We start from the raw sequence: 14,666 nt of genomic DNA, 5'->3' as shown, positions 1-14,666 counted from the left end.
GAGATTTCTTCTGAAGGAGCACAGAGTTCTGTGATGATAAGTTAGGATCACTCGCTGTGAGCTAAAATACTCAGTCATATCAAGATCCATATCATACACCTCATATCATGAGGTGTTAATTTGAACACTGATGTTACAGCAGCTTCTGTCCTGAAAGCTACTAAACACTGAAACTGGTTGTTTCAGACCAGAAAAGTGATGATGACGTACTGTGTTGCAAGGCAGCTACATCATAATAATTTTGGTCAAGTGCACATGGACTCCAAATGCCTGACTTCAAAGCAGTGACATCTAGCTAATTGATCTTTGGGTAGATAGTAATTGTACCTAGTTACAGGAGGAGGAGTATATGCCCTGGACCCGGGTACCTCGCATAAATGTGTTTGCATTTTGCACTAAATCCACTACAAGTGTTAGTGATAACCATGGTGGTAACAGGGCCCTCCTGTCCTGGCGTTGCAGTAGCTGGGATGGCAGAGCTGGGAAGTGCTCCCGGGCGTTAGTGGGGTGAGCCTTTTGAAAGCACAGTGAAAAGCAGGGAACCCCATGTCCCCTCCGCATCTAATGAACAATTGCACTACTGGGAATTTGGTAAAGCAGAATCTCCTGACAGAACCAGGACTCCCCCACCTCCCCCTCTCTGCAGCTCTGTGGGTTTTCCCTGTGTGCTGTGTTTTTGGCAAACTGCAGCATAGCAGCAGTCCTCAGACAATTACAGAGTTTTGGAAACACACAACTTCAGCAAACAAAGTACTCTAAAATCATTTAACATAGCCTTGAGAAGAGAAACTGTTAACTCTTGCCAGGCCTCTGTTTTCCTTCCCCCACCCAGAAAGCAGGAATCCAGCAAAGACTTTTTGCTGTTCCTCTAATTTTGGTATATTGTGTCTAGATTGTAGGACACAAGAATCTATTAAATGATTTAAAGATAATAAGGCTTGAAGAATTATTACAAATCTCTTACAAACTTAGTTCCTCTGAAATTAGCTTTGTTTATACATCTGTTATACTGTTGATAGCTACCAAATGGACTTTAGTCAGGCTCGTGCAGCAGGAAACAGGTAAATCTCTTGTGTGTTACCAACTGAAATTACAGATTCCCTTGTTGACATCTACATTACTAATTCTTCTCGGAAGAAAGGTCTGAGCTAATTTGTAAAACTTGAATGTGAATTATACTGTGTTAGTGTTTTCCTCAGAACAATATGCATATGATACTATTGTTCATATATACACACATACAGGCATATATATTGATGTATATGTAATTTCGTAACACTCTGTACTGATGCAGCGCTCAGCTTGGATACTATGTTCACAACAGTAGCGTGCTTCCAGAAAGATGCTGACAGTTTGAAAAGAATTGGGAGCAAAACCAAAGATGAGGTGATTTTCAGTCGTGTCAGAAAAAAAAAAAACAACCCCAAAGATCAGGGACTGGTTAGTCTAGAGAAGAGAAAAACTGAGAGAGGTCTTTGAATATGCAACAGGTTGCTGCTGAAGGAAGGGGGAGGCCAGTGGTCTGTGGGACAGTGGGTGGAGGACAGAATCTGGAAAGAGGGGACTGGGAGGGAAGAGGTGCTGTGCACTGGGGTTGCGCCAAGTAGGAAAATTCTTCTTTTTTTTGAAGTTGCATCCCCTCCAGTTTGCAGGTCCGCTGTGTTTTTAGTGTGGCCTGTTAGTTATCTAGGCCAGCTGGCTTAGTAGCTGAGGCTGTCTGAGCTAGATAAACTGACACATTTTGGAAAAGCCTCTATATATGCTGCAGGCTTGTGACCAGTGTCCTTTTGAATTACTCTCATTCCAGCCTGTGAAGTGTTTCCCTGGGAATGCTGTCTGGCTATCATCATCTCTCACTGGCTGCTGGCTGGGTTCCTGCTGTGCTTTTGGCACTACGTGGTTTGCAGTCAAAAAAGCTGATGCAAATGGGAAAGGGAAAAGCCCTAACTAAGCAGGCAGCAGTGCACACTTCGGGCGTGATGGCCCCAAGCCACACCTGGTGGGTTCAGCTGTGCTGGGGATCCAGGGGAGAGCTGATACTGCTCCTGTGCTGCTTCTTGGATGGGAGCCAGCCAGTGTGATTCTCTGTCAGGACTCTGGAGCTGGGGGAGAGGGTTGAGAGAGATTAACAAGGGCTTGAGAGAGATTAACAAGGGCTCCTTTCCCTTGCCTCCTTTTTACTCTTCTTTTTTTCTGGCCTTGTGTTCACGATATGTATCAGTGATGCAGCACTGAAGCAATTTACAATTCATAATGAAGTGATCTAAGAAAACGCAAGACTGACATACCATACAGTGCTTAGCTGTATTGCATATTTTTCATACCACGGACTGATACTGCTGTTTAGTTTATGTTTATGCCTAAAACTATAACATAAACATAGCTAGGTTTTGCTATCACATCTTTGCATTCAGAATTTCCTGTGGTTGGAGCAAGTACAGCCTCAACACGTGTGTTCGACAGGCAGGCGAAGGAGTATCTACATTAGTTTAAATGCTTGTTTTTCAGAATGAAAACAAAGAAAGGAAGAAATATTCTCGTACGCTAGCTTGACATTGCTTCATGGAAACACAGTGTATTTTCTTACAGACCTACAGACCAGCATGGTCAGACGCAGCAGTCCTGTTAGTGAGGTGCCTTTCGTACAGATTTGTAGACAACTTGGAATGGAGGATATGGAGAAATAGAAACTCATGACATGTCTGTGTCTGCTTGTCCAGTAAAGCATGAGCCAGCGATTGACTTTTTGGGTATTCAGGAATGAAATAAGCGCTGCTGAGGGATAATGCTTTGGATGGATACCAGGAGAGAGAGGAAGGGACAGGGCTGTTCCTGAAATTCATGCTACCAAGTCCTGCCTGTTGTTGGGAAATGGGTAGTCGTGCCTTGCATCAATGCTACCTTTGAATATGGACTAAAAAAGTAAGAAAGTGCAACTGCTGGTAGCTTGATGACCAAAAATAATTAGTGGGTTGGGGTAGAAGGTCACCCTCTCCTCATCTGAAATGCTGGTCCTAAGTGTGGGGTGAAACCTGAAGAAGGCGTGGCTGTGTGATTTTATAGTTTTGAGCTGTGGTGGGTCATGAAACCTTGTTCCTGAAGCCCATGAACAAAGCCAAGTTCCCGAAGCTATTTGGTGTCAGAGAATCACTTAATCCCTGGATGTGTATTACCATAGCAGTGATTTGGAGCAATTGCTGTTGTCAGTTCTGGGTTTTGCTTATTTAGTATTTTATGGCTGATTTGTTGCTTTGATATGGAAGACAATAAAACTAAGATGGAGCTATTCTAGGAATGTTACCTGTTTTAAAAATGTCTGTGTGCTGTTAACCTTGCTCTTCCCTCTGGCAGGAACAGACTCAATGCTTCCCGGGAAGTAGACCCAGTAATCCTCCCAAACTGCCGGCTCATTAAAGGGATCGGTAAGTGCTCAAAATAACTGAGCACATTGCTTTTGTCCAGCCTTATTTTCCGACTGCTCCTTAAAGCCAGTTTCCAAGCCTGATCCTGAAAACAAAGTGCTAATTCAACTTTCATGCGTTGCTTGAACTTTTAGATAGGGAGAAACTGCAGGAAGAAAATTATACTGAAAAACTAGCTAGTTTGGTGCAATATTTTTTGCCTTCAGTATTTAATGTTTCTGTTCCTATTCTTGAAAACGAGTACCTTGCAAACACTTTTCCTCTGCCAAGCCACTTAGGAAATTATTTGGCTGTTAGACGAGGATGTGCCTGCTCTCCAGGCAGGCACCTACAGGCGGCTGTCAGCTGGTGACATCTTGAAGACAGGATGTGCTACAAGGATGAAGGCTTTGGGAGAAGGACACAAGCATGTGCTGAAGGAAGAGCTGCTAAATGCCAGCAAGGGTTGCCTGCCTTAGTGCCTCATTTCACGGAGGTTTAGGGGCGGGCTGGTGCCGCACCGTGCAAACAGCAGGCAGGAGCTTGGTGCGGTTGTGCAATTCTGCTGTGTGGTTTCAAAGAGCAAGGGGTCATATTTGTCCTCTTAGTCTGGTTTGCGAAGAGGTTTAACAGAGTGGCTGAAATGTTGACTTTGTACTTTGGGTCATGTGTTTAGCACATGGAAATGTTTCTGTGCTGTTTTTTCTTTCCCTTGAGGATAACCACAGTATGAAATTGATAGCTTTAAAATTGATCACTTTTTTGTGTTGCCCAAATAATAGTTGTTAAACTTAATACAGGCTTAATAGTTGGGGTTTTTCTCCTCCTTAGTGTTTTGAGAAATGTCTTGAATTCTGTTGAAATTTGCCCGGATTTTGCATATGTCAAGAGTCATTGGGTGAGCTTTAAGAGCCTTGCCTTTGAGCTTGCTGAGTCACTGTGTTGATTTCATACATCTTGCTTCTTCCTTGTGTCAGGGATCAAACATCTTTGTAAAGTCAAATTACTGCCATGAATAAGCGTGTGCAGAGTTACTTTGCCTGAGGTTATATGCAGAATAAAAAACCTTTCAAATATGCATTTGAAAAAACTTTCCAGATCTTCTAGACTGGAGCTGTAATTTGCTCATGCAAGACTCTGAATAATATAAAAATAATTTCTTAGTAATTCTTTTAATCATATCACTATCGCAATCTTTACATGACTTTTTGCAACATGATTGCTCTGTTGAGGAAAGCAGGAAAGTTGGAAATCTCAAATACCGTTGTGTTTAATTTCCGAGCAATATCTCATTTTTGGTGCCTGACGTTTACATGGAGATTAGGTGAATTCTGAGAACGTGGCTCTGCCCAGGGGCGATGGTGGATCAGTTTACAGAGCTTTGTTTCCGCTTCTCACTGTGCTCAGTGAGGGGGACAGTAACACTGTCCCTTCACACGTACCTCGTACCTCGCCTTGGCTTCGCTTTGATGTTTGCTGCTTTTCAGAAAAGTTAAAATGCCAAAACTTAACTCCACAGGTCCGATGTGAAATAACAAAGGATCGGTGCAAATTTAAAACTTGGTACATTACCACAAATATCTTCCAAAATTTATTTAATATGACTGGGGGGATTATATTACTCAGAGAGACCAAGTTTAGATGGTGCCTAGGTAGCACTGTTCAAACCAGGCTTTTGCTGTACTCGGAGCCGTAAGGGTGCTCCTGCGGGTGACTCTGTGTAAGGACATCTTGGTCCTCCAAGGCCTTCTCCCTTTAAAATGCTATGACAAAGCTGAATAAACAGTCTGTCTATATTTTAATATTTAAAACAATTCTTCTCACCTCTTAAGTGAGACATAGGTAATGATCTGAACCAGCTCTGAACAGAATTATCTTAAACTATCCATTCTGTTCAGGGAAGAACAGGCTTCTGGTACAGTCTATCTATCTGTCTTAATTATGTTAAAAGCAATGCAGCTGTAGTAAAGGAAGCAAACTCAGAGTAAATGGAAAAAATCTCTAGGGGACTCAAGAATTGTTCTTTCTGTACAATTTCATCCTTTGGGCCTCTCTCTTTTTTTTAAGACCTTGATCTAGCCTGCTTTTCAAATACTGTGCAATGCAAGTAGCGGTGCAAACATTGAACAAACCAATAAAAAACTGCTTATCCTAAAATCTCATTTGCAGATACGTAGAAAAAGCTATAGTTGTAGAATAAACAGTATCTTCTGAATTAGATGAGTGTCTACTCATCTAACTGGTTTATAATAAACTAACTACATGTCCTAACTAATTCCTAAAGTTCAAGAAGCTACTACAGTTCATGGGATATAGGCTTTGGGGTTTTTTGTTAGACGCACCTGCGTAATACATCATACTAAGACAAAATAAAGATCAAAATCCCCATTTTTAGGGGTAGGCAGTAATCTTTCTCATATATTTAATTTTTTTTTGAGCACTAGCTATTCAGATAATCCCATGGACAAGCTGGGCTTGGTGATATAATTAAACATTTTCCTGCTCTTCTGAAGTCTTCCACACGTACTAGGGCCTGGCTGTGAAGTGGCCAAAATGTGCTTTGCTGGGCAGTTTCATTGGAAGTAGTTGAGTGCAGGGCTCTCATTACACCCCTTCCACCAGGAACTGGTACTTTTTAATTATCTGCTCCCAATTAGCCTCCTCGTCTTTCTGCTTGGCAGCCTCACTAATTCAGAAGTGATAAATGATTATGCCTCCATCTACCAGCGTGCTCTGCCAGTACAAGCGGTCTGTCCAGCTCACATCACCATGGTAATTGAACCTCTCAGCATTTATTTATTTGGTTATCTTTGCAGCAGTCCCAGGAAGTGGGGAATCGCCGCTAACCCTATCTTATAAATGAACCCAGACTTGGAGAAACCAAGAGCTGTGGTAAAGAAGAGGAGCTTGTTGCTTAAACCGGGCTGTGAGCCAACCTGAAAAAAATCAAATTGATAATTTGAGTTGGAAAACACAGGCTCTAAGTGTCTCTGGGCACATCACTGCAGTTCTCCTCCTGCCTGAGACCAGTCAAAATTCAGAACCAAAACCCAGGAAGTGGGATAACAGCGCTGGTGGTTTGGAGAAGAGAGAGGAGGCTTCTGAGGGGAGTGGTGAAAATGAGGGATGGTAAATGTGCTTCAGCGTTGGGCTAAAAGATCAATGGAGAGTGCTTGATCAAAGCCTAAAATTGCTTCTTATTAAAGGGATTTTATTTGATTTTTATTTTCCTAGTATGGAAAAATATTACAGGAACTACAGGAACTGGCAATATTGGAAATCATTACCCACGGTTAAAAGTGTGGTCTAACTATTGAAGCCCTTAGCTGTTAAAGATACAGTAAGTTCTCTGTCACTTGAGAGCTCTAACTAAATATTTAGCAGTCCATCTTAGTGAAGTATCTGAGCTCAAATAGGAGAAATAGTGTGTGCAATTCCCAGAGCTGCCTTATGCAAGTGTGTGAGCAGAGGGATGGGTATGGTCCTGCCCGGAGAATCCTCTCCTCTGCGATAATTGCTTGCTGCAGAACAGTATCGCCAAAAGTGGGTGATTCATCCTGCGCTGCCCCGGAGCTCACAGAGCTGGGTGGGAGATTGTTTGGCTGCCGTGGGGGCACTCCCAGGAACCCAGAAACAGGTGAGCCTCAGTACCATTTCCTAACCTGGCGTGCTGCTGCCTTCTGCTACTGCTTCTAATGCAATGAGAACTTTTCCGCTGAACTTCATCACTTGCATAATTTTATCAGAAAGGGACATTCATGAGATCTGGAATTGTACTAAAAAAGAGGGTTTTTGATGGGAAATATTAAATGGTGTTTAAAAAGACCTGTTTATCTCTGTCTTGCAGAAACTGGTTCAGAGGATATTGACATACTTCCCAATGGACTGGCTTTCATCAGCTCCGTAAGTGACCACGCCCTGTCCCCATGCAGGGGCTTGCCTTCTTCCTTATCTACAGAAGTGATAGGTGAAAATTGCAGGAGGGAGTCTCTTTTTTCTACGAGGGTGGCTGGCTCCATAGTAACAGCCCAGACTTGAGTCAGCTTAGCTGGCATTTCCTTCTGCTTGAGCAAGTGCAGTTCTTGACGCAGAAGTGGTGATGGTGGCTCTGACATATGTATCCTATTGCGTTGGCTTATCTTGTTCATGTAACCTTGAATTTCTTTCATGCTGTTTCCTTGAAATGTTGATGTGTCAAACCTTTCCCATGTTAGGAAGGCATGTTAACTCCCTATCTTTAAAAAAATCAGATTTTGTGTGATGATCTTCTTGTTCCTGATTTTTTTTAGTCTTTAGGACATAGGTTTTCAAGCTTTTCTTTGTAATCAGGATGGCTAGCAATTATTTTCTAAAACAAAATCTGATGTTTTCATCTACATGCTCCAGAGACACGCAGGGAATGGTAATGCTGCAAAATTCATGCCAGAAATTCATGCCAAAAAAGCTGTCGCACTGCGGCTCTTCCCTGTGGCTTTACCACATCGGATGCAGTTGGTGCTGCCATACCTCCACTCTGTCCCCTCAGTGTGCCTGTTTGCACAGTGGTGTGACATACCGGGAACACCCAGCTGGGTGGTGGCTGCAGCGAGTGGCAGTGGTGCCACTGCCCGGGTGGTGGGCAGATGGTGCCTTGGGCATGGCTCCTCATGCCCTCCACACAGCTTGCTCCTTCTGCACTGCAATCAGGGGAGCAGGGAGCAGAGCCTGTCCTTCTGCCTCCATCACGGCCTGGCAGGCTCAAGCAAAGGGACATCCTGATGCGTGCTTGCAAGCCTGAACAGAGCTCCAGCATTTTCACCCTTGTGCTGCTTCCCTTTACCTTTTATCCAGGAATGATTTTCTTACGTTTTGATTTTACAGGGCTTGAAATATCCCGGAATACATAGCTTTGCACCAGACAAGCCAGGTGAAATGTTTTTGATGGATTTGAATGAAGGCAGTCCCAGAGCAGTGGAACTGAGAATCAGCCGAGGGTTTGATCTGGCATCGTTTAACCCTCATGGAATCAGCACCTATGTAGACAGAGGTAAAGTGATCTTTAACTCAAGGTGGTGGCAAATCTCAGCCTGAAGAGCACAAACAGAAATCCCTTTGCAGGCTTGCCTTGCACCCCCAATAGCCTCAACTTGCTGGGAGAGATAAAGGTTTTCAGATTTTTTATCTTTGCTGGTCTCTTTTCTAAATGTCAGCTGCTAAAGCAAACACCTTTGCACATAATCTCAGGCTGTCCGAGACAGAAAGATGTCCGATGTATTGAAAGGAAAGAAAACATAGGAAAAGTTTGAGGAGTTGGAAACCATGCAAAGTTTATTATACCAATCTACATCCGTCTCACTTGGGGTCAAGGCTTTTGAGAAGACACATGCTTCTCTGACTAGTAGTGAACAGAATGGAGACTTTTGTGGCTGAACAGTAACTTCTCAAATCTCTTGTAAATTACCAAAATCTCTGGTACTCTGTGGCCAAGCCATGTTCTCCTCTCCAAGACATGGTCTCCTATGGCAGGATCTGACTACCAATAAAATACCCTTCATGCTCTCCTTCCTCTCTTTTTTCCTTGCCCTTTCACCGAGGAGTTTAGCAAGGCCATTAGAAGTCTGCAGATATTAAGAGGAATAGAACCATTAGCTTGACCTGTGTCTCCATACAGTCAACCTTTGAGGGAAGGTGTAGGAGAAATTGGTGGTGGCTAATTAAGGGTCTTACAAGGAGGGCTGGGCAGAAGGACCACAGCCTTATACAGAGTACAAGAGAAGGCTGCTCCTTCAGCTTTCTCAGGGCGTTGTGGTAAATAAACCAAAGAGCCCAACCTGGCTGGGCTACAAGCCCTCCTTCACAGCTGTGTGTGGCTGTTTCACGGAACCAGTCACTGTAGTGTGTCAGATTGCAAAACCCAGTGGCTTGGGCACAAGGATGAAACCGTGATTGCTTTCTTCCTTGCTAGAAATAGCAAAAATGTGGTTTACACGGCAGTTCCCTGTGGAGCGAGCCCAGGAGGAGAGTAGCTGGACATCTGGATCCAGTTGCAGTGGCATCCTGCATTACTTTGGTACTTCTGCCTCTGAAGAGCTGCGAGACAGATGTACCAAACCCGACACGCACTCTGCACTGGAGGCCGCCTCAGAGCTGTGGGTGCTCAGCCACGCCAACTGTTGCAGAGAATTCAGCTGTTTCCATTTCTTTTTTTAAGACAACACCGTGTACCTCTTTGTTGTGAACCACCCCCATCAGAAGAGCACAGTAGAATTGTTTAAATTTGTAGAAGATGACAGTTCTCTTGTACACCTGAAAACCATTCGACACGACCTTCTGACAAGGTATTGGAGCCAAATACCATCTTCCCCCGGAAAGATCAGCCTGCTTTGGTGAAGTCCAAAGTAGGATGACTTTGATTTTAGGATATTATTAATGTGAGATATTTTCTCTTTAAACAGATTTCTTGTTTCTCTTATTGATTACTTCTCTTCTGTGTAATCAAAAACTGTGTTTCTCCAATTTTTCCTGCAAATGAGATTTTTAGTACCTGTTTCACTAAATCAGTCTTCAGTGCCACTGTGATTGGTGCCAATGAATTAGCTTGGCATCCCTTTCTCCTTCTTTCCTGTAACCCACTCTCAGGTCATTGCAGATATGAATCTGAAGTTATTCTGAATTTTCTGTACTGTAAAAATAAACATACTTTTAGCTTTTTTTGTTGTGGTTGTTACATACACCATTTTCTTGATCCGTCCTACTACAAAGTGATTGTAAGATGAAGAGAGCCTGACAGATAAAGTTGCTGCAACTCCTACCTGTTCTCTGGTTTCCAGTTGAATGTAGTCAAAAGAGAGAAAAATTTCTATGGACTTATGGAAAGGTAGCCAGATCTCTAGCTGATACCCTATGGTCCCCTTCAGGGGTTGGCACTGCACAGTCCTGGCTCATGTAAAAGAAAATAGAAGTAAAAAGGATATAAATAACTCTGTCTCTATCTGAACTTCCATCTGTAGTTGCAGACCGTTTATGTCTGTGGGATGACTACGTCCTGGCTGGATTGTGGGCAGTCCTACCATGCTCCTTCAGACCTCTCATTTCATTATTTTATTTCTTTTTCTCCCTCTTTTTTATTTTTTTAGTGTGAATGATATAGTAGCCATGGGACCAGACAGCTTCTATGCTACCAATGACCACTACTTCTCTGACTTCATCTTGATGTTCTTGGAGATGTTCTTGGGTTTAACTTGGTCAAATGTTGTTTACTACAGTCCAAAAGAAGTTAAAGAAGTAGCAGCTGGATTTTATTCAGCCAATGGAATTAACATTTCACCCGACAGAAAGTAAGTTCTCTCCTTGCCTTAGGTTTTGTTTGATCACACAAAAGAATCCCAAAATCCCAGTTTGTACATGTGGTACCTCTGAGATCAAGTGTTTAGACTGGCTTATGTAAGGCAGGGTGCTAGTGTAAGCGATACGGAGGGTTTGTAGAACAGAGGTCATGTGTCTCAGTCCTTAACTAGAGGCAATGTTTGCTGCTCTGTGTGGTAGTTTATACATAGTAGGATCAAAGGCTGCTGCATTTTAACCAGCTGATAGAGAAGTTTCTGTATATTGCTTGCAAGAACTAACAGGGCAGGATTTCTGCAAGTGGGGAATGCTCTACAGTCTGAAAGTCTGTATGACAGAATTGACCAGTCCTGTGGTGTAGACGGGTGATCTTAAACAACTTAAAAGAAAACCAACCCATATTTGTGGACCTCATGATCCAAGGCCTGCCTCAGTGTTGTAACAGAAAAGCTGGCACAGTGTGAAGCTGCGTTAGCCTATCAGCAGATTGGCTTCAGCACCGTGCCCTGTGGCCTGCTTGCAACGTCTGTTGCTGTGTGAAAACTGTGAAGAGTCTTCTTCTCATGCAAAGAGCTGGGCTTGCACAGGACGAACTTGGTGCTGCTCTGTGTGGTAGTTTATAGGCAGTAGGTTCAGAGGGTGCTGCATTTTAACCAGCTGATAGAGCTAAGTTCTTGGTGAGGATGTTCTTGGTGTCTGCTTACTTGTACGCCTTACTGAAAGGTGCTTTCTTTTGAAGGTACATCTATGTTGCAGATATATTGGATCATAATGTCCATGTTATGGAAAAACATGCTAATTGGAATTTAAGCCATGTGAAGGTAAGGTGCTGCAGTTCCATAAAAAAGAGGCACGTGTGAATTTTGGACAGATTAGTCCCCATGAATGCTTGAGATTTCAACCTGATTATATGTGAAGTTCTGGTCTGGATGGCTCCTGCTGTGGGTTTGCAGAGGTGCTGCACACCTCGTTACAGAGCTTCAGGTCTTCCGCCCTCACGTCAGCAAGCCGAGAGGGATCCCCTGGTGTGCTGAGAGCTGCAGTGGAAGTCTGCCTCAGTCCATGTGGGTCAGACCACAAAGCACTGCAGTAATTGGTCAGTACAAGTGTAGGGGTGAATGAGCTGGTGGGAGAAGCTCGGAACAGCAAGCAGGTTTCTCGTGGCACAGAGGAGGGGATGAAGCATGCTGGGGAAAGAGAGAAACAGCACTGGAGGAGAAAATATTTCTTAAGAAATCAGTCTAAGTTCTATCAGATGAGGGTCTTGGACAGGTCTATTGGATATGTTATAGTTTGCTCCCAGGACTTCTGCTAGCTTTAACTTTTCTCTTTTTCTTGTTTTTCCTCTGTGTTGGATAGACGCTGCAGCTGGACACTCTGGTCGATAACTTGTCTATTGACCCTCACACTGGAGACATCTGGATAGGATGTCATCCCAATGGGATGAAGCTGTTCTACTACGATCCTGAAAATCTGCCTGCCTCTGAGGTGCCTTTTGGGAGATGTCACTGGTCTCTTGGCTATGACTGTGCCAGGAAGTTCCTCTTTTCAAATTGCCTTGGTATAACTTAACTCCGCATTCCCCAGGAAGAGCCTGGCCAGCCTTTGCAAAAGCGGAGACTGAGATGGCTTCCGGCTTATAGCCTCTGATCTCAAGTGGGAAGCCTGAACAGTGTATGCTCACTAACAAACGCCTATTCAGATCCTTGGGAGAGAACTAAGTGATTTTGACCCAGTAGCTCAGTCATCCTGGACTCCAGGCTGCTTTGTTCAGCTGTGGCCATGCAATCAGATTTTGATGACTCTGTTAATTAGTGAGCCAGCAACTATTTGCCAAACAAAAAATAGTTGACTTGAGTGCAAAGCTCGACCAGAAACATTCAAAAATGGAAAGCTTTATCTGTGCAAGTGTGGCTCATCAGTAGGTGACACTGTCATTCTTCTTTCTTTCCAAAATCAACGAGGTGCTGGCATCAGCGCACCAACAGCCGAGTGCAGGTGGCTGGTTGGTGTCCATTTGATTTCAGCCTTGTCTGAAGCTCCCCATAAGACACTTTTCAATATTACCACAGTCAGTAGGAGTAGATTCATGATACTAGGCAGTTGTTTACTCTGTCTGGAAAAAAAGCATGAAAATAAGAAGATACTGAGTAACTGGGAAGAACTGTACATTCCTAGTGCTGGGGATGACTGCATTACCAACTTACAGAGGTGGAGTCTCTGTTGCACAACCACTTAAAAAAAAAAAGCAGTCTTCAAGGACCATGCTTCACCGAGGCAGAATTTGTGCCCCTATCACAGGAATCACTTGGTTGCAGTTATCAGCAACTGATCAACCTAAGTAATTTGTTTAAGTTAACATACTGATGTTCCCTCCATCCGTGGAAGGTTTTCACCCACGGCTGTTTCACCTCTGGCAGGTTTTGCGCATCCAGAACATACTCTCGGAGGAGCCTGCGGTGACACGCGTCTATGCTGAGAACGGCTCCGTGCTGCAGGGAAGTTCGGTGGCAACCCTGTACGAGGGAAAACTGCTCATCGGCACAGTGTTCCACAGAGCTCTCTACTGTGAGCTTTAGCTTGTCACGGGTAAAATCTGCAATAGAAAGGCTTCCGTTCCCTGGGAACTCACTTTCTGCTAGATTTGGTAACAACAACACTGTTCCAATAAAGGTTAACTGGAGTGATGGAAATGTATCTTAGCCTTCCTCTCCAAAATGAGAGTTTTACACGATAGTAAAGGATAAGGAATTGAAAGTGAGAAGTTAGCTTATTTGTCTAATGAGGAGGACCCCATGTCGATAACAGAGGGTGACCTTGAAGTCCAAATTCAGATTACAAATGACTAAACTCTTATACACTGAATTATCTGTTGCAACTGGATTTCTGTTTTTTGGTGGGGTTTTTCCCCCAGAGAAAACCAATTTTGTAAATGAGAATTGCTAACTACCAGCATGGTGTGCTTTCTTGTCACTGACTCCTGGGTTTCCCAGGGACTGGGCTAGGGTTCTTTCTCCAAACCTTCCCGTTGGCTTTCCCGAATGCATCTGAAATAACTGGAAGGAGAGTAAGTGTTATTTCAGTTTTGTTTCTCCCCTCTTCCCCTTTTAAGCGATTTCCTAATGTTACTTCAGATTCATAAATTTGTCTTAATCCTACTAAGAAAAGAGGAGGGCATCACTTTGGAGTGGTTTCTGTAGAGTCTTCTAAAGGGAGTTTAAAACAGCCTTTTGGGTTTTTTCCCCCTTAAAGAGTGGGAAACAACTGCCAAGCACCTTCAGTGAAATTGCTAATGCAATTACTGTTCTCTGTCACAGCAGAGGGAGCATTTCTGGGTGCTTTGCCACAGTGACTACCCCTGAGTGTTGGTCCCATACGTTCCATGTTTAACTTCCAGGCTGTACGGAGCCAGTTCCCGCTCTGCTTCTGTGCAGCAGGGACCTGCTTCGTGTTTAGCCAGCAGCAGTCACTGATTGTGGTGTGTGCTGATGAAAGACCTATCCAGGTTTCCTTCACTTGGTGGTTTTAGAATGCTGTTAGTTAGCGATCACTTGCAATAAACTGAATTGAGTGTCCTTTGGAGCTGGAAATCAGTTTTCTGTGTTACAGTGTGGACAGCAAGATGCCAGTCTGGCAGAAGCCCCTGTTGGAGCCACCTCTTGGTTTCCTGCCCATGGAGCAAGCTCTTCTTTCATTACTAAAGAAAGATGTCCTTCTCCACAGAGCAGCTCCTGCTGTCCTCTGCAGTTCCCACCTCGATCACTGATCCAGTTTTGTGAGAGTTGCTGACAACCAGCTAAAGGGTCTGTGTTACCAGTGGTGGCTCCCCTGTTGGGGTAGTCACTGTTCTGCCTGTGCATGCCTGTGCTGGCACTTCTCAGAGGCTTGGCCACGTCTCCAACTAGGCAGACCTGCCTGGGGGTCACCATCTCCTCTGCGTCC

General features: G+C 43.9%; 1 protein-coding gene across 1 annotated transcript; it reads left to right on the top strand.

The window, feature by feature from the left end:
• Positions 1-3,178: 3,178 nt before the first annotated feature.
• Positions 3,179-13,413, top strand: LOC104488332 (serum paraoxonase/arylesterase 2; the record flags this gene model as incomplete). The annotated part of the gene is made up of 9 exons (XM_010135682.1): positions 3,179-3,202; positions 3,352-3,422; positions 7,249-7,304; positions 8,262-8,427; positions 9,592-9,718; positions 10,517-10,717; positions 11,464-11,545; positions 12,084-12,212; positions 13,145-13,413. Coding segments are annotated over 9 exons (1,015 nt in total), but the record flags the coding sequence as incomplete, so codon positions are not given.
• Positions 13,414-14,666: the final 1,253 nt, after the last annotated feature.

Source organism: Buceros rhinoceros, unplaced genomic scaffold (genome assembly GCF_000710305.1).
Source record: "Buceros rhinoceros silvestris isolate BGI_N320 unplaced genomic scaffold, ASM71030v1 scaffold34844, whole genome shotgun sequence".
Classification (NCBI taxonomy): domain Eukaryota; kingdom Metazoa; phylum Chordata; class Aves; order Bucerotiformes; family Bucerotidae; genus Buceros; species Buceros rhinoceros.
This window is presented reverse-complemented; position numbering and strand designations above follow the sequence as displayed.